The sequence below is a fragment of the Tursiops truncatus genome, chromosome 15 (assembly GCF_011762595.2).
Source record: "Tursiops truncatus isolate mTurTru1 chromosome 15, mTurTru1.mat.Y, whole genome shotgun sequence".
In the NCBI taxonomy this organism is placed as follows: Eukaryota; Metazoa; Chordata; class Mammalia; order Artiodactyla; family Delphinidae; genus Tursiops; species Tursiops truncatus.
Genome location: NC_047048.1, coordinates 50880302 through 50905703, shown reverse-complemented (window position 1 = coordinate 50905703; position 25402 = coordinate 50880302). Strand labels below are relative to the sequence as shown.

General features: G+C 39.4%; 1 protein-coding gene across 14 annotated transcripts in view; it reads left to right on the top strand.

The window, feature by feature from the left end:
* The window catches only part of PLCB4 (phospholipase C beta 4), a 422343-nt gene that overhangs the window by 253205 nt on the left and 143736 nt on the right, over nt 1–25402 (top strand). For 8 of the 14 annotated variants that reach the window (XR_012326219.1, XM_073792668.1, XM_073792669.1 and 5 more), the window contains 2 exons: nt 14109–14265; nt 14347–14445. Coding sequence is in view for 13 of the 14 variants with exons in the window: in XM_073792668.1 (XP_073648769.1) it covers nt 14236–14265; nt 14347–14445 (129 nt within the window). In the remaining variant the exon portion in view is untranslated. The remainder of the gene's footprint in view (nt 1–14108; nt 14266–14346; nt 14446–25402) is intronic. The other 6 variants (XM_073792671.1, XM_073792673.1, XM_073792670.1 and 3 more) reach the window with 1 other exon arrangement.

The following is a 25402-nucleotide window of genomic DNA, read 5'->3' as shown; positions in this document are numbered from 1 at the left end:
CTTCACTACAAATAACTCAGCTTCGTTTCTTTTTATGGCTGAGTAATATTCCATTGTATATATGTGACACATCTTTATCCATGCATTGCCATTCATCACTCAATGGACACTTAGGTTGCTTCCATGTCCTGGCTATTGTAAATAAAGCTGCAATGAACATTTTGATACATGACTCTTTTTGTATTGTTTTTCTCAGGGTATATGCCCAGTAGTGGGATTCCTGCATCTTATAGTAGTTCTATTTTTAGTTTTTTAAGGGCCTCCATACTGTTCTCCATAGTGGCTGTATCAATTTACATTCCCACCAATGGTGCAAGAGTCTTCCCTTTTCTCCACACCCTCTCCAGCATTTATTGTTTCTAGATTTTTTGATGATGGCCGTTCTCACTGGCGTGAGATGATACCTCAGTGTAGTGTTGATTTGCATTTCTCTAATGATTAGTGATGTTGAGCATTCTTTCATGTGTTTGTTGGCAATCTGTATATCTTCTTTGGAGAAATGTCTATTTAGGTCTTCTGCCCATTTTTGGATTGGGTTGTTTGGTTTTTTGATATTGAGTTACATGAGCTGCTTGTAAATTTTGGAGATTAATCCTTCGTCAGTTGCTTCATTTGCAAATATTTTCTCCCATTCTGAGGGTTGTCTTTTCATCTTGTTTATATTTTCCTTTGCTGTACAAAAGCTTTCATTTTCACAAGGTCCCACTTGTTTATTTTTGTTTTTATTTCCTTTAAATTAGGAGGTGGGTCAAAAAGGATCTTGCTGTGATTTTTGTCATAGAGTGTTCTGCCCATTTTTTCCTCTAAGAATTTTATAGTGTCTGACCTTACATTTAGGTCTCTAATCGATTTTTTTTTCTAATCCATTTTGAGTTTACTTTTGTGTATGGTGTTAGGGAGTGTTCTAATTTCATTCTTTTACATGTAGCTGTCCAGTTTTCCCAGCATCACTTATTGAAGAGGCTGTCTTTTCTCTATTTTATATTCTTGCCTCCTTTATCAAAAATAAGGTGACCATATGTGTCTGGTTTTATTGCTGGGCTTTCTATCCTCTTCCATTGATCTATCTTTCTGTTTTCATGCCAGTACCATACTGTCTTGATTACTGTAGCTTTGTAGTATAGTCTGAAGTCAGGGAGCCTGATTCCTCCAACTTTGTTTTTCGTTCTCAAGATTGCTTTGGCTATTCGGGGTCTTTTGTATTTCCATACAAGTTGTGAAATTTTTTGTTCTAGTTCTGTGAAAAATGCCAGTGGTAGTTTGATAGGGATTGCATTGAATCTATAGATTGCTTTGGGTAGTAGAGTCATTTTCACAATGTTGATTCTTCCAATCCAAGAACATGGTATATCTCTCCATCTATTTGTATCACCTTTAATTTCTTTCATCAGTGTCTTATAATTTTCTGCATACAGGTCTTTTGTCTCCTTAGGTAGGTTTATTCCTAGATATTTTATTCTTTTTGTTGCAATGGTAAATGGGAGTGTTTTCTTTATTTCACTTTCAGATTTTTCATCATTAGTATATAGGGATGCCAGAGATTTCTGTGCATTAATTTTGTATCCTGCTACTTTACCAAATTCATTGATTAGCTCTAGTAGTTTTCTGGCAGCATCTTTAGGATTCTCTACGTATAGTATCATGTCATCTGCAAACAGTGACAGCTTTACTTCTTGTTTTCTGATTTGGATTCCTTTTATTTCCTTTTCTTCTCCAATTGCTGTGGCTAAAACTTCCAAAACTATGTTGAATTATAGTGGTGAGAGTGGGCAACCTTTTCTTGTTCCCGATCTTAGTGGAAATAGTTTCAGTTTTTCACCATTGAAGACAATGTTGGCTGTGGGTTTGTCATATATGGCCTTTATTATGTTGATGTAAGTTCCCTCTATGCCTACTTTCTGGAGGGTTTTTATCATAAATGGGTGTTAAATTTTGTCAAAAGCTTTTTCTGCATCTATTGAGATGATCATATGTTTGTTTGTTTTTTTATTTTGCGGTACACGGGCCTCTCACTGTTGTGGCCTCTCCCGTTGCAGAGCACAGGCTACGGATATGCAGGCTCAGCGGCCATGGCTCATGGGCCCAGCCGCTCCACGGCATGTGGGATCCCCCTGGACCGGGGAACGAACCCATGTCCCCTGCATCGGCAGGCAGACTCTCAACCACTGCGCCACCAGGGAAGCCTGATCATATGGTTTTTATCCTTCAATTTATTAATATCGTTTATCACATTGATTGATTTGCATATACTGAAGAATCTTTACATTCCTAGCATAAAGCCCACTTGATCATGGTGTATGATCCTTTTAATGTGCTGTTGGATTCTGTTTGCTAGTATTTTGTTGAGGATTTTTGCATCTATGTTCATCAGTGATATTGGCCTGTAGTTTTCTTTCTTTGTGACATCTTTGTCTGGTTTTGGCATCAGGGTGATGGTGGTCTCGTAGAATGAGTTTCGGAGTGTTCCTTCCTCTGCTATATTTTGGAAGAGTTTGAGAAGTATAGGTGTTAGGTCTTCTCTAAATGTTTTGTTAGAATTCACCTGTGAAACCATCTATTCCTGGGCTTTTGTTTGTAGGAAGAGTTTTAATCACAGTCTCAATTTCAGTGCTTGTGATTGGTCTGTTTATATTTTCTGTTTCTTCCTGCTTCAGTCTCGGAAGGTTGTTCTTTTCTAAGAATTTGTCCATTTCTTCCAGGTTGCCCATTTTATTGCCATAGAGTTGCTTGTAGTAATCTCTTATGATCATTTGTATTTTTGCAGTGTCAGTTGTTACTTCTCCTTTTTCATTTCTAATTCTATTGATTTAAGTCTTCTCCCTTTTTTCTTGATGAGTCTGGCTAATGGTTTATCAATTTTGTTTATCTTCTCAAAGAACCAGCTTTTAGTTTTATTAACCTTTGCTACTCTTCCCTTCATTTCCTTTTCATTTATTTCTGATATGATCTTTATTATTTCTTTCCTCTGCTAACTTTGTGGCGGTTTTTCTGTTCTTCTTTCTCAAATTGCTTTAGGGGGAAGGGTTGGTTGTTTATTTGAGATGTTTCTTTTTTCTTGAGGTAGGATTGTATTGCTATAAACTTCCCTCCTAGAACTGGTTTTGCTGCATCCCATAGGTTTTGGGTCATCATGCTTTCATTGTCATTTGTTTCTGGGTATTTTTGATTTCTTTTATTTCTCCAGCGGTCTCTTGGTTACTAAGTCGTGTATTGTTTAGCCTGCATGTATTTGTATTTTTTACAGATTTTTTCCTAAAATGAAAATAAATAAATAAAGTTATTAAAATAAAAAATAAACAATTATTATTAAAAATAAAAAAATTAAAAGTAATAAAACAAGAAAAAGAAAGAAAGAACGAAGAGAGCAACCAAACCAAAAAACAAATCCACCAATGATAAGAAGTGCTAATTATGAAAAAACAAACAAAAAACACGGACAGACAGAACCCTAGGACAAATGTGAAAGCAAAGCTATACAGACAAAATCACACAAAGAAGCATACAAATACACACTCACAAAAAGAGAAAAAGAAAAAAAAAAAAAAATATATATATATATATATATATATATTATTGCTCCCAAAGCCACTGCCTCAATTTTGGGATTATGCGTTGTCTATTCAGGTATTCCACAGTTGCAAGGTACATCAAGTTGATTGTGGAGATTTAATCCGCTGCTCCTGAGGCTGCTGGGAGAGATTTCCCTTTCTCTTCTTTGTTCGCACAGCTCCTGGGGTTCGTCTTTGGATTTGGCCCCGCCTCTGCCTGTAGGTTGCCTGAGGGCGTCTGTTCTTCACTCAGACAGGACAGGGTTAAATTAGCAGCTGATTAAGGGGCTCTGGCTCACTCAGGTCTGGGAGAGGGAGGGGTACACAATGTGGGGCGAGCCTGCAGCGGCAGAGGCCGGCGTAAACTTGCAGCAGCCTGAGGGGTGCCGTGTGTTCTCCCAGGGAAGTTGTCCCTGGATCACAGGACCCTGGCAGTGGCGGGCTGCACAGGCTCCCGGGAGGAGAGGTGTGGATAGTGACCTGTGCTTGCACACAGGCTTCTTGGTGGCTGCAGCAGCAGTTTTAGCGTCTCATGCCGGTCTCTGGTGTCCACGCTGTTAGCCGCGGCTCACTCCCAACTCTGGAGCTCGTCTAGGCAGTGCTCTGAATCCTCTCTCCTCAGGCACTGTGAAACAATGGTCTCTTGCCTCTTAGGCAGGTCCAGACTTTTTCCTGGACTCCCTCCTGGTTAGCTGTGGTGCACCAGCCCCCTTCAGGCTGTGTTCACACAGCCAACCCCAGTCCTGTCCCTGGGGTCTGACCTCCGAAGCTGTAGCCTCAGCTCCCAGCCCCCACCCGCCACAGCAGGTGAGCAGACAAGCCTCTCGGGCTGGTGAGTGCTGGTCAGCACCATTCCTCTGTGCAGGAATCTCTCCGCTTTGCCCTCTGCACCCCTGTTGCTGCACTCTCCCCCGTGGCTCTGAAGCTTCCCCCCCTGCCCCCCGCCCCGTCTCCACCAGTGAAGGGGCTTCCTACTGTGTGGAAACTTTGCCTTCTTCACAGCTCCCTCCCAGAGGTGCAGGTCCCGTCCCTATTCTTTTGTCTCTGTTTTTTCTTTTTTCTTTTGCCCTACCCAGGTATGTGCCTTTTGGGAGGTCTGAGGTCTTCTGCCAGCATTCAGTAGGTGTTCTGTAGGAGCTGTTCCACATGTAGATGTATTTCTGATGTATTTGTGGGGAGGAAGGTGATCTCCACATCTTACTCTTCCGCCATCTTGAAGGTCCCTCCCCATCATACTGTTAAGCCAAGGACTTACTAAATATTGAGGAAATGGAACCTCAGAAGGCTTCATACTTGCTGCTCTGAACGTTTGACATGGAATCCTCCTTCAACAATATTGGTCCCTAAACCCGGGTCTCTACCTGAGTCCTTCAGAGAAACTTAACTGAGAGGGAAGAGGTGAATAGCAAGGCACTATCAGGTCAGAGAACCATAGTCATAGACAATTACTTTTAACACAATTTCAGCCACTTAACTTTTTCAAGAGGATCTTGGAAGGCTGGCATGTATACCCACAAGTCATTTCCAAGGGAATTGCTGCAGGCAGACACGAACAGCCAAACACTGTTTTGAAACAAATCAGTTCTTTTCTTGGGAAACTATATACTTCATCATATTCTAATTTCTTTAAAAACTGGTCATTACAGACTGAATTATATGTTAACAGTTATTCATTATCTTCAAATGAAGCTGATCCTAAATATCCCGGATAATCAAGCATCTTTTACACATGTTTTGTAAAATTCTGATATAATGAACCCTGCAATATTATCATAATTATACCTAATAAATTTATAAAGGGAAATCATTTTAATATTTTTATTCATCTATTTTGTAATTATTAAGTTTTAAGAATATTATGTTTACCTCTTAAGTATGATTAATATTGACCAGGGGAGACAAAGAGTAGATGTTTGTTGTTTTAATTTTATTCCTATTTAATTTGTGTCTTTTATAAATTCCAGGAAATTATTTTGAATCAAGTGGTGCTTTATTAATAACTAAATATACTTATTATGTATTTATTATGAATTTAATAGATGAATCATGACAAAGACCTTAAGTTTCTTTAGTTCAGAATTCCTTAAAGACTAAATCCAGCACCACCATAATCTGTTTTATTTCTAAATATAAGTGTACTAGAAGTTTCAGAGATAATACCCAAGGTTTAGTCAGTATTATTAAGTAACTCCTTCCTAAGAATCAGTTATAACTGGTGTGTGTGAGGCTCCTGATGTACAGTCAAGATTTTAAATCTTGAGAGGAAAAGAACATTTTAGAGCTTTATGTATTAGTCTCGTCCTGGTATTTGTTCTTGCCAGGAATTCTGGTGGAAAACATGGACATAGAAATTGATTTATGTGAAAAAAATAATTTTGATGTCATCTTCTCTTTACTTTCAACATTTTTCTTGAGTATAAAAATTATAGTCACTGTAAATGTTAAAATACAGAAAGTATTAAAAAAATAAAAATCACCTAAAATTATGTCACCACAATGTAACTACTGTTTGTACAATATTTTGGTGTATATTTTTCTTGTCTTTTTCCTCTATTAAAAAGTGTGTGTATGTGTGTTTGTGTGTGTGTAAGGAACGTGTACATAACACATAAAAATTTGGATCATACTTGCAAACAATTTTGTAACCAGCTTTTTTACTTGCTTAATAATATATTGAGAACATTTGTATTTGCTTGCCGAGAGTTGTGAATATTTTTAGAAACTATTCTAAATTTGCTCTTGTTCAGCAAAGAACTATTCATTGAAAGCATTATTTTTAATGGGCACAGAATATTTAAATACTATCGTATATGTAACCAATTGCTTACTGTTGTTCATATAAAGATGACTTAAATAGCACAGCAGTGCTATTCCCCATAAACAGCACAGCAGTGAGAAAGTATCTTTGTACATAGATTCTGTATACATTTTCAAAGCTATAGAAATGTATTGCAAAATTCTTTTTCATCAAACTATACAAGAATGCCCTTACCTCCAACCCTGCACATTGCCTATTATCATTTTCTTAGTCCTGCACCCTTTATATGCTTTTTAAAAAGGTTATTTAATGGCTTGATAAAAATGGAGTTATTTTTAGCAAATGGAGAAATTGTCATTAATGATGCAATATATCAGTGTCAAATTAAATTCTTACTGGAAGTAAAGCCATTTATTTAAAGGCTCTGGATGATCTGCTGTAGCTGTACTTCTGTTTTTAGAAATATAAGGGTTACCTTATTTAAAGATTGAGGAGCAGGACGTTGAAATGTGCTTGATGGAGTCAACTAATTGACTTTTTCGTCAGTGGAATTTTTATCCCAACCCTCTGTGTTCTGGGAAACAATGTTGGTTGTTCTCAACATGGGGTCATTTAAGGCCATGGGTTATTTGGTTTAATGGGATTTATATGGTTGGATAGGGAAGGGATTAATTCTTTATGGAACTTTTTTGTTGTAAGGTGGAAGGTAAAAGTTTCACTTAAGAAAATCCATAACTGAGCCATGGTGCCTGTTTGTTTACTTGAAAGCTGTATGTTATCAAGTGGAAGCAAACGCTTTTTCAGACAAATTCATTTGTTCACAAATAGAAACAAAAAGTGGAGAACGTCTTGGTTGGCTTGGGGGAAGTTGCAGGGTTTATTTAAAGTTCGTATTTATTGCTGAGGTGCAAAATTGTTAAATGGCATTTGGATCCAGGGGAAAGATATACTGTAGAAATTACTTTTCAAAGGGGTATTGGAATAGAAGGACAGGAGTTATCTGAGTTCATTTCTAGATGAAATTCTATTCTACTTTTCTTTCTGTCTTTCTTCGATTCAGTTGAACAAACACATGTTGAATGCCCATCCCTCAAGGCAGAGCTGTCCTTTCTCCTTTTCAGATTGATTTGGCAACTTGCTATGCCCAGCTTCAGAGGGCCCACTGTATTTGTTTCCTTGAGCTGCTGTTAAAAAAGTTACCACAAACTCGTGGCTGAAAGCAACAGAAGTTTATTCTCTCATAGTTCTGGAGGCCAGAAGTCTGAAATCAAGGTGTCTGCAAGACCACACGTCCTCCAGGCTGGAGGGAAGAACCCATGCCTTGCCTCTTCCAGCTTCTGGTGACTGCCAACACTCCTTGACTTGTGGCTGCATCACTCCAATCTCTGCCTCAGTGGTCACATTGCCTCCCCTTTCGTCTGTGTCAAATCTCCCCTCCTCCCTTTTACAAGGACACTTGTGATAGCATTTAGGACTCCCTGGGAAGATCTAACAGAATCTCTCCATCTTCAAGATCCTTAACTTAATCACATCTGCAAAGTCCTTTTTTGCTATATAAGGTAATGCCTATAGGTTTCAGATATTAGGATATAGGTATCTTTTGGGGGCCGTGATTCAGCCTGCGATACCCAGGACCTTAAATATACCTGATCTCATGTACATCCCCCTGTCTGCTCTCTACCAGAACATGAGGCATAGGTCCAGAAACAAAAAATTATTTGCCAAAGTTTTGACCCAACTGGCCTGGGGAGAAGAGTTAACTCCATAATTGAGCTAGCATATCTGGGATAGGTAGTCTGGTGAGCTTTGAAGACCACCTTCTAGATAGCAGATTTAAAGATGCGGGGCAGAGCAGACCAGCAAACAAAGAGGTGCCCTTCCTCGGTTCACCCCAACTGAATGGGTGAGTGGATGGAAAGCCATCTGCTTGGGTGATGGGCACATCCTCCTTGAGTATTTGGATCCCCACAGCTGACCTGAGCTCCCTGGTGGTCCTCCCCACTAACGCTTTCAGTCCCTCACCATCTTTAGAAGGAGCTTTTTGCCACTTGTTCTGAAACGAGGTCTTCTAGCGACTCCCTCTCTCTCTCTGGTCCCCTCCCTGCAACCCTGGGAGTTTTTCCTCTGTCGCCAATGTAACAGCTAATCCATTTCAGTTGCGTAAGAATTTAGAAACAAGGAGACTATTTAAAAGCCCACTGGCCTCCCTCCAGTAGTCACTCAAGGTGTTTACTCTGGAAAAAGTACCAAGTTCTATATCCATTCTTTGTGTAAATTCTCCTTTACTTCCCGTGTTCCTTAAGAAGGACACTTTCCTGTGGGCTCTGTGGGGTGAGGTAATGTTCTTCCAGGAGACAACTGAACCATGAAGTATCTTGTAAATGAGACCTTAGAAGGCCAGCCAGAGAATTTGAGGAGAGGAGCCTTTGGCATTGCAGTGAAAGCGTTTTGTTTTTTGTTTGCTTTTTGGTTTTTTACCAGTTAGCTGTGGGTGGAGCTTTGAGATCATTGCAAACAGAGTGGCCAGTTCCCCGCTCCCTGACTTTTAAAAGAAGTAACTATTTGTCCTTTTAACTTTTTCTGGAGTCAGTTGGATTGTGACACATACCTCATTTATTCCTGTTTAATAATCAATTACCTGGATCAAACTGCTATTAAACATGACTGGCTGGGCCAATGTTTTCTGGTCTGCAGGTCATAGTTGTACCATCTACATAAAATAAGCCAGTCGCTGCCCCTAATGCCAGACCTGAGGAAGTATTTCTGAGACAATTCAAGGAGCAGTCCCCCTCCCCCCAAATCCTGTTTAAAACTGGGAAAATTCAGGATACTCCAATGTCATTTTTCTGAAATGCCATCTAACTTTTTCAGAAATCCAAAGCTCAGGAAAAGTAAGCAGTGAGGTGAGCTCCTACCTCTACTGTCAACCTCTTTAGAGATTAAGGTCACAATTACCCTCCTCTTTGCATTAGCTCCCACCAACATCCTTCACATAATTAGACCATTATGATGAAATTAGTATCCAAGGTAGACATGAATATTTTAATAGTAAGGATAGTAGTGAAATCGGAGAAACATCAGGTACTGAGGACGTCTGCCATGTGTCCTTTTGATCCTGGGAGAACCGGAGTTAAGCCAATGAATGATGATACAAGTTGATATAAGCTGTCTTTTAATTTCATTTTTGGTGTGAGCATTTCATATTGCACGCCCCTTGTTGCTATTCCCTCTACAATAAAACCAAAGGAAATATTGAAAGGGATGGTTGGCAGGAGTGGAAAGATCATAGAACACATAAAGTCCTGCAGAGGAGAGGTGTTTTGCTCACCGGGGAAGCCACCATGTTGTTTCTTCATCCTTCTTTAATGCTAACACTTAGGTCCCTGTTGTTGACTCATCTTATTATAGGTCACTGAACAACACGTCCATGATAGCCTGAGGGGGGTCTGCAGGTCCGTTTTTCTCTGCAGATCTGTTTTACGACATAGAAGGCAGGAATGCACATCACTGCACTAGAAGCTTGCTTTGACACTGCCTTGGGTGGAGGGGCTGTGTTTGTGGACACTGAGAAATGGGCATGGAAAGACACAGAGAGAGGCAGACAAAGAGGAACAGAGAAGTAGAGAGAGAGAGGAAGAGAGACCCAGTCACAGCCATTGTGGGAGACTGAGACATGGACCAGCCTACTCACAGATGGACTCTCTTCTCCCACTGGCATGGCTTGTCTGCCTTGGCTTTCCATGGGAGGCCTTGGTACTGACGAATAGAGGGCTGCTTCCTGCCTCAGTCTGGGCTGGTTAGAATGCCCTTCATGCTTTGATCAGTTTTTAGCCTGGTCAGTAATAAATATTGGATGAGTTCCTCCTTCAAACACCTGTGGTTGCCATTGTGAAGAAACTATCTTGAAACGTGACCTAATGTGCTCTTCGTCTGCTTTAAATTATTTGGGACTAAAGATTCATGCGTCTGCCTATCTGTGTGATTTCAACTTTTTTTTTTTCTTTTTGAAATTTGCATTATTTTTTATTTACACAAGCAGCACATGAATGCAGGAATATATTCCCATAATAAAAAAGTCCAGGACAGAGATAACATGAAAGATATCTTGACTTTCAGCCCCAAGCTTTGTTCCCTCCCCAGAAGTAAGCAGAGTCATAAATTTGCAAGGTTCTTTCCAAACTTTTTAATAATGTATTTATATGCATGAATATTTACCTAGAAAAATATATAGTTTTGCCTTGTGTGTGTGCGTGTGTGTTTACTACACAGTTCATGTCATTCTGTGGCTGTGTATTTAGGTAAATGGTGTCACACTGTTCCTATTCCATATTACTACATGGCTTGCTGCAAAAACGTGGTTTTCATTTAATGGTATGTGTTAGAGGCTTTTCAAGTTCAGCTTCACATCACCTTGTAATGTGTACATGTATTAGACTTTGCTCCTTAGTGAATCACATTGATTGTTTTCAGCGTGGAAACATCCCAAATTATTCTTTCAGTAACTTTCTGGAATAGATTGGTTTATATTTTAGCAGAGGTTTTTCTCTGTGAGAATAAGCTCTAGGGTTGGTTGGTTGGTTGGTTGGTTGGTTTCTTATTAACCCTTTGTGGTGTCATTGTCAGAGTCTGACAAGACACTTGTGAAATGAGTTGGGTAGTAGCTTTATTTTATTATTATTATTTTTTTTTATGTCCTAGAAAAATGTAGGTACACAGGATTTACCTTTTCCTAGAAGATTTGGTAGAACTCACCTGTAAAATCATCTGGGCCTAATCTTTTACTATTTTTTCAATTTCTCCCAAGATTACTGGTCTGTTTAAGCGTTCTGCTCATTTGTTGAGCCAAATTTATTTTAACTTTGAAAAACATCCACTTGAAGTTTTCAAATATTTTGGTTAAAGTTATACATAGTATCTCTTACGGTGTTCACCTTCTCTCTGTATTTACACTCCACCTTTCATCATGGATATTGTGAGTTTACGGTTCTTCCTCATCCTCCTTCCTACCCCAACTCTCTCTCTGTCTCTCTCCCCAATACCTGCCAAATTTTATCTAATATATGCATATTCAGAAAATAATTAACTTTTACCAGTCATTATTTTATTATTTGGGGTTAGGTTTTAATGTATATATAGTACTCCCATCTTTCATTTCTAAGAAGTTTATAATTTCTGCTTTGACTATTCTGCTCAAATCAAGAATTATTTAGAAGTGTGTATGTTTATGTTTAATTCCTATGTGTGTAGGTTTTACACACTCTCTATCATTAATTTATAAGTTGGCCTAGTCATGGTCAGTAAGCATGGCCACTGTAATTTCTGACTCTTGAAAAGTACTGAGATTTTCTCTGTGGCCTAATCATGATCAGATTTTGAGATTGTTATATGTGTTTGGGGAAGCCGGGTACAAAGAGAGAATGAAGGAAAGATATATGTGTGTGGGGGGGCTAAACTCATTAAGTAATATATTTAAATTATGTTAACTTGAGTCATTTAAATTGTTTTGGTTAAATTTGTGTGATTTTCAAATCCTCAATATTCTTCCGTTAATTTCTGAGAATCATTATCTCCTAATATGTTTGTGACTTTACCTGTTTCTCTTTGTATTTTCAGTTTTTCAATCTATGTTTTGATGCTGTGTGGTCACATATCTAATGTTAATGACTTGAAAAATTTTGATCACCCCTTCTCTTAATATGACATATCACTGTCTCTTGCTTTTTTCCTTGAAGTCTATTTTGTCTAACATTATTAGTGTTACATCTAACATTATTAGTGTTACATCTGGTCCTTTCCCAGCGTGTGCCTATTATATCTTCTTTTCATCCCTTCATTTTCAAACTTCCTATATAATTTTTATTTTATAAATATTTCTGGTAAACAACTATAATGTTACCTAATTTGAAAGCCTCTGTCTTTTATAAATGGATTTAGCCAAATCATATTTATTACAGTTAGTAATACGTTTACTTTCTGTTTTCCAGTTATTGTGTGTTCTTCTTTTTTCCCTCTCCCTTCCCACATCTTTTATCTGTTTCCTTTTTAAAGGAGGCTCACATTTCTTCGTTCTATTTTTTCCCTCATTTATTTGCAAGTTATACTTTCCATTTAAAATTTTCTATTAGGAAAATTATTAAATTTTTAACACTCATAATTGATCTTCTATTTTTCTGCCAATATCTAGAGTTTTAACTACCTATATTGCACTCCCTAAAATGTTTTTTACCTCCCTTTGTTCCATATTTCCTTGCCTCCAGCACCTACCTGTGTTGATATAATCTGGAATTTGGATGCTAGATTGTAATTTCTATATCTTCTTCTTTTTGTATAATACATAAGACTTAAGAGTAAAATTCGTCTCTTTTTTAAACTTCTTTCTTCTTTCTTTCTTCCCTTCTTTCTTCCTTCCTTTCTCCTTCCTTTCCCCTTCCTTCCTGCCAGCCTTACTTCCCATATCTCTTATTTTTCTATATTTCTTTTTCTTCTTGACAGAATATATAATACATTAACTCTTTCAGAGTAGGTTATTAAACCGTTTTGATACCTTGAAAGTCTGTAAATATATCTTCTCCTAACAATTAAACCATTATTCCATTGGTCACAGAGTTTCTAGTCCACAGTTACTTTCCCTCAAAACTTTGCAGTTATTGCTCTGCTGTTTTCTCATGTGTAATACTCTGATGTTGTGCCTGATTCCATGCTGATTGCCATTCAATTCTAAATTGTCTCCTCTCTATGCATCTCTGAGAAATCTCATAACTTCTCTTCATATTGCTTGTTCTTAGTCACCTCAAGGAATGTTTAGGTGTGTGTATCTTTTTCCCCCATTTATACCTAGTGCATCACTGGATTTTTTCACACTGAGAGCACAAATATTCAGATTTCAGAAATGTTTTTCTACTATTCCTTTAATTGTTCCCATTTTTCCATTGGCTTTACTTTCTCTCCTTCTAATAGAAGATATCCTTCTATAAGGTGGTTTTCGAATCTTCTGTTTCCATTTTCCATCTCTCTTAATTTTTCAGTCATGCTTTCTGTTTCTTTTTGTGTTGTATTCTGTGATAATTCCTTGGCTCAGCACTTCATATGAATTCTCTTTACAGTGCAGGTCACCTATTTATTAGGAGTTTGACTACAACAATCTTTTTAAAATTTCTAGAATCTGTAGTTAATTGTGTTTTGGGAAGAGAATGCACTCTTTCCTCCCTCTGAGGATATCAGCCATCCTTAAGTCAAAGTCAGATTCTGTTTGTCCTGTTAACTCTGTTTTCTTGGGTGTAAGTTCTTCTATTTACTGTGTTTGGTGTCTGCCTTCCCTGTTCTTTGCATTGCTCAAATATTTGGTGATTCTTATTGGTGATTCTTTTCATTTAAGATGCCCTGTTTATAGCTATTGCATGCACACCATGGTGCAGGATGCTAAGAAGGGTGGGTAAAAGGAACATCCAGTTCTTCCTAAGTGTAGGCAGCCACTCTGGACAATGCCAGTCTCCCTTCAATGTCATACTCACTGCCTATGCTACAAAGCAGACATTCTGTTGTTCACTGCATGGCCCAAGGGAGGAGGGGGTGAGAGAGGGCTAAAGACAGGACCAAGAGAAATAAAAATTACAGCTACTGCTACTTGATTCTACAACCCCATCACCTGTCAACTCCCCCTGGCCGTGAGTTCACCTTGTGGTGGAGGCTTGTAGAACCTCTTGCTCTTTACAGCAGTCCTCTGCTATATGTAGGTTTAGGTGTGTGGTTTTTTTCTTTTATCTGATGACATCAGATTTTATATATACATAATTATTTTATAGGATTTGAAGAGGAAGGGGGAAACTTCCCAAACAATCACCAAATGATCACCAAACAACCAGGAGAAGGGAATTCAGGGTCAGATGAAGGGAAGAAGAAAAAAAAAAAGACAATTTATGGACTTAGTCCATGTGTATGAAGAAAAGCTTTTGCAAACACGTAAATATAAAATGATTAACCTTTGATCTTCACTTGTTTTTTAATTGTGTTCACTAATGAGATACCCTTTTTCATTTTCAGGTCTTAAATATAATCATGGCCAAACCTTATGAATTTAATTGGCAGAAGGAAGTTCCTTCGTTTTTGCAAGAAGGAGCAGTTTTTGACAGATATGAAGAGGTAAAGAAGCGTTATTAATCGTTTCTCTCAAAACATTCTTCTAATTATTTCATTTTAATCACAGTATTGAGTAAATAGTCTTTGACATAAGAATATCCTGGAGATTTATAAGTTGGAATATTTGGAAAGAGTCAAAGTTATGAGATATAATAATAATGATAATAATACTATAATTTACTGAGCACTCTCCCTGTGCCAGATATAATAATAATGATGATAGTATAAATTACTATGTGCTTACTGTGTGCCAGACAACTTTCTAAGCACTTCCTGTGTATTATTTGTTCAATTCCTTATAATAACCTTATAAGGTTGTTGCCATTATTATGCTTGTTTTACAGATGAGTTTCATGGAGTAATAGTTTTTGCTTAACGAAGTGCTTCTGTCAGGCTTTCCTCATGACACTTTCTATTTGTCATAAATGTAGTATTGATTGGATTTTGTGCTGGTCACGTGCATTGCTCGTCTCATTTATACACATCAGCTTGACCAAAGCTTTGCGTGCCTCTGCTTCTATTATTTATTGCTTGTGCCCTTGCAAGGTGGTGATGGCTCCAGGCTTTCTAGAAACCAGGGGCTTGGGGCCACCAGTCTGTTCAGAAGGTTTAGGACAGAGAGTGGAAGCCTCCTTTGCATTGTTAACATGTTGTTTTTCTTAGAGTTTACTTGAATTTGAGGTGACTTGTGGAGGGGTGTGTGATGATACTGTGTTACCTCTAAGGCGAAGTAAGATGCAAAACTTGTTCAGACTTCATGCAGAGTCAGAGTTGGTTCCCTTCAAAACCAGTGGAACGTATGTGGCTCATCGTGGTGGCCTCCCAGGGGTTCAGGTCATCAGGCCTTTTCGTGAGGTCTGTGGGCTGACACAACTCACTTACTGGTTGACTTGGTTTTTCCAAAATATGTATCATAATACTCTGTAGATTTATACCATAGTTGTTTTGTGTAAACAGAATTGAGAAAGGCAAAGGATAGACCCAAATGTAGTCAGTATTCTTCATATTGAATTAAAGTATTGTGGTGACAGCTATCTATACTACTGAAACTTTATTGCTTCCCTGAAAGAACAGCATTCTGCTATAAGAAGAAACAAAACAATTTTCTACCACCTGGAGGCAACCACTGTTAACTCTTTTGCAGTTTTCTTCTAGTCTTTTTTCTAATTGTTTTTCCTCTTCCATAGTTGTCATCATAGAGTAATCTTGAAAATACAAATCAGAACCTCTTCTTCCTCTATTTAAAAGTTTCCATGACTCCCTCTTATAGGATAAAGATGACTCATCAGAATGAAATACAAGGTCTTCCATAATTTGTCTCCTGCCTAATTCTACAGCCTCATTTCCCACCAGTTTTCTACAAACACTCTCTGCTTTAACCCTAAGAATACGCTTAGAATTCCCCCAATAAACTATTCTATTTCATGCTTTGTGCTTACTGCTGCCTTTTCCTGAAAGGCACTTATCCTTCCTTGTTTGACTGGAAAACTCCTATTTATCCTTCAGAACCCAGATGAGAAATCTTTACTCTTTGATATCTCCCTTGACCCATTTGATAAGAATTGATCACTCGTTTGTGCTACCACTAAACTACCCTTGCACATACTACACTGCACTCACATTTCATTTAATGTTTTTGTCTTTCCTAGTATACTCTGAGTTTCTTGAGGTCAAGGACCATATTTTACTTATCTTTTTCTCTCCAGGGACTAGCAGAATGCCTACAATTGCCAAATTCACTGTAAATATCTAGTATCAAAAGGGATTTTTAAAGGACATGGAAGCAACCTAAGTGTCCATCGACAGATGAATGGATAAAGATGTGGCACATACACACAATGGAATATTACTCAGCCATAAAAAGAAACAAAATTGAGTTATTTGTAGTGAGGTGGATAGACCTAGAGTCTGTCATACAGAGTGAAGTAAATCAGAAAGAGAAAAATAAATACCATATGCTAACACATATATATGGAATAAAAGAAAATGGTTCTGAAGAAGGGGGAGGACAGGAATAAAGACGCAGACATAGAGAATGGAATTGAGGACGGGGGAGGGGGAAGGGTAAGCTGGGATGAAGTGAGAGAGTGGCATGGACATACGTACACTACCAAATGTAAATAGATAGCTAGTGGGAAGCAGCCACATAGCACAGGGAGATCAGCTCCGTGCTTTGTGACCACCTAGATGGGTGGGATAGGGAGGGTGGGAGGGAGACGCAAGAGGGAGGAGATATGGGGATATATGTATAACTGATTCACCTTGTTATAAAACAGAAACTAACACACCATAGTAAAGCAATTATACTCAAATAAAGATGTTATTTAAAAAAAGGGGAGATTTGAGATACAATTGATTCCAACTAAGTTTGGTTTTATTATAGTTTGTTCATTTTCTTGATAATTGAAATGGTGAGAGGTCCTTGAGACCTGTGTGGAAAGCTGTACTTCAACACATTCAAAATATTACAGTAAATCATATCTAATTTTCATCTTTTAAATTAAAAATTATCGATATCAACAATTTGAGAGTTCAAGCCAAATGCAATTAAGTGCACTTGACTACTTTTGTCCACTTTACACAACTTGGCAAGAAGGCCAAGGGCTAACTTAGAGGCATTTCCAAGCCTTTTCTCCCAGGTAACTCAGGTCTAGGTTGAGTACCAGCGCCACCATGATGATGGCCATTGCCCTTCATTTTAAGCTGGCGAGTGACATCTCTCCCTGAATCTGCTAGAGTATCCCAAAATATTTGTGGTTTTCTGAGGCAGTTTCCCAGGCTCTGGAAATCTATAGGATAATTAAAGAATACTTCCTGGCTTCCAGTTCCTCAGAGAAGGTCATTTTGAAGAGATTAAATGTAATCACTGGCTGAGTATCTCTTCTGCTGTCATATAAGCAGAAACCAGTTAGAGAAAGAGTACTATTTTTTGATAAAGTGAAATGTGATTTGATGAACTAGAAGTTTATCATCATTGAATCATTTTTATTTCTCATGATTTTTTTTGGTTATTAATCATCATAACTCACTTATATTTAGAAAATACTGATGACTTGCACTTCTAAAGGCATTTACTTTTCTTCCAGGTTCCTCTGAAAATGAGGTAAAGCTAGGAAAGAAATCTTAACAAGTATTAAATACAATCTCGCTAAGCTTTCAACTTTCTTAAGTGCTATTTTACTAGGATTATAAGCAAAAAATTTTCAGCTTCATAAAGTAAATAATGCCTCTTCATAAAACATATCAAACTGGTGTTGACCTTAAAAATAAAAGTTATTTTATCAGCAAAAATGTGTTTATTTAGGAATAGCAGAGGAGTTGCAATTCAGGACAAGCAAGCTATAGCAAAAGCCATAGACAAGTCCATAGAACAAAGGAGGGGAATATTATTGTAGAGAGAGAAAGGAGGAAGTCAGGAGGGGTTGTTTTGAACAAAAATCCATGGGAGAAAAGTGCGAGTTCAGGGAGCTGGCGGGTTACTCAGGGGCTGAGTTGCTGGGCTAGTCAGTATCTTGTGGGAGATGCCACGCACTTCTTTTCCTTTTGGGGGCCTGTAATTCATGATTCTTTCCTATTGATGATTCTTCTCTGGGGTCTGTAACTGATAATTCTTCCCATAGTTGATGTCCAGTGGTACCTTGTGAGAGCTTCTCCTTCTAGCCTCCTGACTCCATTTTAGTAAGGTTTCCCTTTATTAATTTTCAAACCAGAAAGCCAAATAGTGTTTCAAATGGGGCTGTAGCCAGTTGTTCTTATTACAGCTGACCTTTGAATAACACAGGTTTCAACTGCATGGTCCACTTTTATATGGATTTTTTTCAATAAATACCTATCACAGTACCACACAATCCGCAGTTGGCTGAATCAGGGGATGCGGAACCACGGATATGGAGGGTTGACTGTAAAAGTTATATTCATATTTTCAACTGCACTGGGGTTGGCAGCCCTGAAACCTCACGTTGTTCAAGGCTCAACTGTATTTCCCTATTTTGTAAGATTTAGTTCTTTAGAGTCACGGCCATTAAAATTTTCAAGGCACCAAATATAAACAGAGAAGGTTTGTTTCTACAGTTTTTTGCATGAACAGCAGGGAGAAGTGACAGCTGACAGCAAGTGGGAGGAACAGGAATTAGAGAAAACACAACCTGATCATCCCAAAAGTGCCACGGCAAAGGGACCATTTGTGAAGGGGCATAAACGCCTTCAGCACCATATGGCAACTAACATTATCATGATGGTCTGAAGGATCGGGCAAACATTAAATTGTGTTCCACGTATTGGTTTAAAGAAGGCAGGGAAGTGTTTTAATCAGTGGGTGAGCATTCACTAGGTCAGAAAAAAATAGCATTTACTAACCACTGTTTTAAAAATATGTATTATTTTGCCAATAAATGCAACTAGTGCAACTGTATTTAAGCATTATTTTATTATTCCTGCTGAGGGATTTCTTCTGAGGTAGCCCAAAATTTCAGGAACTGCAGCCTGCATTGTAGCCTCTGATTGTATTCTCCTGCCACTTCAAAAGCTGTTTTTAATCTAACTTTACTTGACTTTTAAGTTACTTACATGAAAAATATATTTCGTTTCCTAAGTGGTACAAGTGGTGTAAAAATCTTTAGACATTTTTCTATCACAGAGGAGAGAAACAGCAGTGATTTTTAAAACCCATGCAGCCCAAATGTCTCTAACTCAACTGGCATCCTGACTTGCCTTTCATGTCCTTATTTTTTTTTAACATCTTTATTGGGGTATAATTGCTTTACAATGGTGTGTTAGTTTCTGCTTTATAACAAAGTGAATCAGTTATACATATACATATGTTCCCATATCTCTTGCCTCTTGCGTCTCCCTCCCTCCCACCCCTCCAGGCGGTCACAAAGCACTGAGCTGATCTCCTTGTGCTATGCGGCTGCTTCCCACTAGCTATCTACCTTACGTTTAGGTAGATGTATATATGGTAGTGTTTAGGTAGATGTATATATGGTAGTGTATATATGTCCATGCCTCTCTCTCACTTTGTCACAGCTCACCCTTCCCCCTCTCCATATCCTCAAGTCCGTTCTCTAGTAGGTCTGTGTCTTTATTCCTGTCTTACCCCTAGGTTCTTCATGACATTTTTTTTTCTTAAATTCCATATATATGTGTTAGCATATGGTATTTGTCTTTCTCTTTCATGTCCTTATTAAAGGGCTGAAGACCCCATCCCCTGGCTATTCAGGGCTCACCCCAGCCTTTCCTAGAATTCCTAGGTGCCTACGGCCGCCTTGTGATCACTCAGCTCCTCAATGCCTTCTTACCTCTCTGTTCCCAGGACTGTTCCCTGCTCTAATTTCTCTCCCTAAACCCATTATATCACTGAACCTCAGGAACAAGGATGTTGTGTGAAATAGGCTTTTATTAAAAATTTGGTGGTAGCAGAGGAGAATTACAGCATGCAGTAGGAGACAATAGGTATCATGAGGAATAAATTTCAGAGGTCAGCAGGGCAACAGGTGTCTCTCTCATTGCCTTCTTTTTTGCCCCACTCTTCCACCAAGAAGCATTTTCCTGTTTCTTTTCTTTTTTGATCTCTCCCTCAGAATCCTTTTCTAATACACCCTTTTCCTTTTTCCCATATGCCTCTTATTCCAATTAGAAACAAACAAACAAAAAAAACAACAAAAAAACAACTCCCTCTCAAACCAAGGAGGAAAATGGGAAATTCTGGTCCCTTCTCATCCTGAGAAGTGTGGTTCCTTGTCCAGCTGAAACTCTCCCATCCAGACTCTCCTGAGACCTCCGCTTTTGTGTAACTTTGAAGGGCAATGGATATACTTAAACACACAAAAATTTTAAAGACCTTTCTCCCTTGAAAGAAAAGTGGTCTGTCGTCCTTCTAGAGAAGTGGTCACCAGCAGAACTTTGCAGTGATGGACATGGTCTGTACCTGGGCTGCCTGTTACCACATGTGAAGAGGGTTGTGATGCACAGTTGGTAATCTCAGGGCTTTGTCCTCAACCTGTGCACAAAATCTAGACTGCACTTATTTTTCTTAGAGTGCGAGAGTTTCTCTTTAGCAAAATTAATTCAGTTTGGCATTTGGAAAACAAACAAACAAAACAACAACAACAGCAAAAGTGGCCAGTGAGACTGAGGAACTGAGGTTTTATCTTAATTAATTTTAATTAAAGCTTACATAACAACATGTGGCTGGTGGCTCTCTTATTGGACAGCACAGTTTTCTAGACAATTAGCTTAAATTACAACCAGATTTTAAAATACCATCCTCTTTCCCCAGCATGCAGAAAGAGCTCTCAGTTTGCTTAACTGGGATCTGCAGTTTCATCAGCCACGTCTTCTTAGTGGCAGCCAGAGCAGAGATTTGAATGTTTTATAGCTGACTTCCCTCCCCCACCACCCCACATCCCAAATCCCAGCTTGGGTTGGGCTGCCCCTTTTCCTCACCTGTGGGATTTTGTATCTGAGGCAGGCTGCCGGGTTGGAGTGTCCTTTTCTGGAGAAGCCTTGGTCTTTATTACTAACCGCTCCCACTCACCATCCCCAAAACCCTCCCCTGCACACACACAGAAACGGAGCCCCTTGATGCTCACAACTGCTGCCAGGAAAACAGAAACAGTTATGGTAGCTGCCAATCCCAGAGGAATATGGAAGTGCAGCATCAATAAAAGCTGAAGTGAAGCCAAGTGGGACAGGCCGAATTTGGCCTCTTTCCAAGGTAGCTCTGAAACCAAACTGTAGGGCACTCAGTGAAGCTCCAAAAGGCCCAGGCACCCTACATACCCCAGGCTGCACATCGGTGAAGCAAATAATTTAACAAGTGTAATTTGCAAAAAACTAAAAACACATCCTCATAGAAAGTATTTTGACTGAAAGATTTATTTAGCTCCTCAGTGAGGATACCAGCAGGATGATAAGTCTAGTTATAAGAGCACTGGAGGAAAAGAGGAAAGGAAAGCTGCAACAAGCTTTGTCAATTAGATACAAAACCGGTTACTGCCCTGGAGGGTAATGAAACCATAACCCCTGAGGCTGTCTTTTCTACCAGACACAAATCACATGCATCCCTTACAGAACAAAAAATGACTGCAACTTATCTAGTTAACTTCAGAAAAGCTGGGCCCTAAACTACAGTAAATAATAAATCAAACAAAAGGGCATTCTTCTAGAGAAATAAATCATCCTTGGGTGGGTCTCTAGACAGCGTTCCTGTATAACATGGAAAGGACACATAGCCATCTTTTTATCTCATTCCCAGTTTCGGGTGATTTAAACTCAATTGCACCCACAGAGTTAGGATATCCAGCTCAAAAAGTAGAAAGTGGAATTGTAGCACATTATTTGTATTTACAGTGAAAGATTCTTACAGGGTCGTCATAATGATAACAATTCTGATCATATTTATTAGTCTTTCAATGTTTAGAGTCAACCTAATGGTAGACAAAATATTTAATTATTATTGACGAAACAGAATGAAAAATCTATTAACTTTGTCAGTGCAAAGTAAGGGTACAGACAAATCTTGGAAAGGAGAACTAGTTGGAGACACAGAGGAAAAACCAGAGGCTTAATATTCTCAGTGAGAGGAAATGTTGATAGTTGACGGTGCATGAAATAGAGGCTTCTGTCTATTATTTAAAACCAATCACAAAACCAAAAAGAATGTGATTTCACATTTGGAAGGGAGAGGAGGGAAAGTAGGGAAATGAGTTAAATTGAGTTCCATTTCTGAGTTGTTATCCTAAGGAACCTATCAATATTCCTACGTGTGCCTGGTGGATAATTAGTTCAGTTATTCACTGTCTTGCCATGAGTCCTGCTTTCTTCAAGCTCCAGTCCCTACTAGAATTGGACATTTAAAACAAAACAGAAAATGTGTTATATCAGTTTATTGTCCACCAAATTACGTCCAGATGTCTTGGTTTGATACTGCAGGCCCTCAGCATGTGGCCCCAGATGTCCTACCACCCTCACCCCCGTGCTTTCCCCCCAACAGTCACATTGCAATGAGGAAGGTGGTAGATTGTACCCCTTGTGGGGTGAGGAGACCAAGGTGGGCAGTGGGTCCAGGGGACTGACCGAGAAGGCCTCAGAGAGCAAGCCCCCTTCGGTCTGCATATTGGTGGGTGAGTCCATTAGCGGATCAAAGGACAGCTAAGATGAGGGGACAGTCGAGCTCCTGCAAGGGCATGGGTGTGGGATGGGGGGCGTGGCTTGTCTGTCTGGGGTAGGAGGGCAGGTGGTGAAGGCAGGAGCTGCAGCTGCAGAGATGAGCAGTGTCCCACCATAAATGCTTTACTTTCCAGCCCAAGCATTGGCACTAGATCCTGAAGGCTCTAGGGACCCTTCGATGGATATTTTTTAGCAGGAAAGAGTGAGGTCTGAATATGACTGGAAAGTGGGTCTGGCTGATTAGTTGTATCTGGGAGGGTAGAGGTGGGATTGAATGGCTGGATAGACAGTCATTCAGACACATGGGAAATAAGAGGAGGGGTGGAAGATGGAAATGAATTAGAGGATTTTCTAACCTGGTGGATGTAGAAGGTGAGGGAGAGTAAGAAGTGTAAAACAAGGTTGGGATTTCCAGCCCAGGAAGCTGGGTGGGTTCTGATGCTGGCACAGAGAATGTCAGAGAAGGGGTAGTTTATGGATGTGCTTATGTGGTTCTTCTTCATGAAATGAATGGTACTTATCACTGTATGTTCTGTTGTACCCCAGAAGCATTTTGCATATACAGAAATCACATAAGTTTTAGTTTAAAATAAACTGCACAAAAAGAGAATTGACAAACATAGTAAACTACCCAAGAGGATGAACAAATGGATGCATTCTGTTCCTTCCTCCGTCCTCCACTCCCAGGGGTGCTGTTGGCATCCTGGCTGGAGTAGGCGTCATGAGCAAGGGCATGGTATGAACAGAAGTCTGAGAAGTAGGCAGAAGCCTCATTGCGTACAGCAGCAGTTCTGAAAGTGTGGTCCCCAAACCAGCATCGTCAGCATCACCTAGAACTTTATCAGAAATGCACATTCTCAGCCCATCTCATAGGTGAATCAGAAACTCCGGGAATGGGCCCAGCAGTGTATGTTTTAACTAGTCCTCTAAGAGACTTGGATGCACATCTGAGTATGAGTTCAGTGGTCATAGGACCGGGATGGGGAGCTTGGATTTCTTTCTGAGTGTTATGGGAAGCCATTTTCAACAGGGACTGACGTGATCTGGTTTACGTTCTTGTGACAGTTACTTTGGTAGCTGTGTGGAGAATGGATTTGTAAGGGGCGGGGTGCAAAGTGCACACCAGAGGTACAGAGTACGGTTAGAGAACACCAGAAGTTTAATTTAAGGAAGGTGAGCTAGAATCTTAGCCCTTCCTTTTACTTGGTGTATCTCTACAGGCAATTTTCTTAATATCTCTGTGCTAGAAAAGGGGAGCTAGGAAGGTAGGTGGGTCTGAAGAGTATGTATTATATTTCAGCTAAGGATCCTATGATTCTACACCTACCCGCCTTCAGTTACCTCTCTCTTCATCATCATCTTGCGACCTCTTCCTCATATGGTAAGAAAGGTGTGGCCAGAGCCTGAGCACTTAATCACTTAATCACGCTGAAACAATCCGGAGCTGCAAGAGCTAGTATCAGCCGGGGTTTTGCAAGAACGCCCGGACCTGTTCCTTCCTCTAGACCCTCCTTTGAAATAACAGTGCTAATAACATTATCTGCGCTCTCAGACCCCCCAAAGCTTAGAGACCATTGTCATCCAAGCAGGAAGTGTTTAAGGAAAGGACTGTATGGTTTGCAAAATTCTGGGAAGTAAGTGCACTTGAAGACAAAAGACTGATTTGAGCCTTGACCCTGACATTTACAAGTTATGACCTTGGGCAAGTCCTTTCACCTGCCTTAGTGAGCTTAGTGGGCTTCTAGGGGCAGGAAATTGTGGGACGGTAAATACATGGTGAAACTAATGGAACATCAGGGTTATTTTAAGTAAGGTTTGTGCAGACACATCTTGGTGCTGACTTTCTTCTTCATGGCCACAAAACACCCTGGAGGGGGGGCTATATGGAAGGCTTTATTTCTCAGAAGTTTCTGCTTTAATTAGATAAGGGAAGCTCTGACCAGGTTTCTTTCTGCATTTGTTGATTCTCAATTGCCTTCGGCTCAGAAAAATCCATATTCAAAGTGGCATATATTGGGATGACACGTTCTAATTCCCTTCAGTGATTTAGGACAGCAACCATTTATGTAGTCTGAATCTGTGGGTCAGCCATCTGGGCTGGAACGGGCACACTCAAGTGTTTGCTGGTCCAACTGGGGGCTGGCTGATTTAGGATGGTCTTAGCAGGACCCTCTCATCTCCACCCCACCTGGTCTGTCATCCTCCTGCAAGCAGATGGAGCTTGTTCTTTCCTGCACACAGCCGAGTTTCTGCTGCATGCTGTAGACCAAAGTAAGTGGGGACATTGGGAGGGGCTGCAAAGTCACCTTGCGAGCAGCGAGATTCAGGGAGGGGTGAAGGAGTGTGTCCCTCTCTGCAGTCAACCACGGTTATTGTAGGTACTCTTTATGTAATCAGTCATCTTGCATTGAAAAGGCACAGAACAGGGGTCAACACACTTTTTCTGTAAAGGACCAGATATTAAATATTTTAGGTTTTGCAAGCCATAGGGTCTCTGTCACAACTACTTAACTTTGTAGCATAAAAGCAGTCATAGAACATTCAACAATCTGTAAATGAATGAATGGGCTGTGTTCCAAGAAAATTTTATTTTCAAAAACAGGGCTGTGGTCTGCAGACACCTAGCTTAGAAGACGAATAATGATACATAGAAATGAATAACAAATTAGTTTGGATGGTGATGATGATACTTTCAGGTAATTACTTTTAGCTCAGTCATTTTCCCTTATGAATGTACTATTAAATTTTCAGTTTAGTCTTCCTTAATTTTGTTCCCTTTTCTCTATAACTG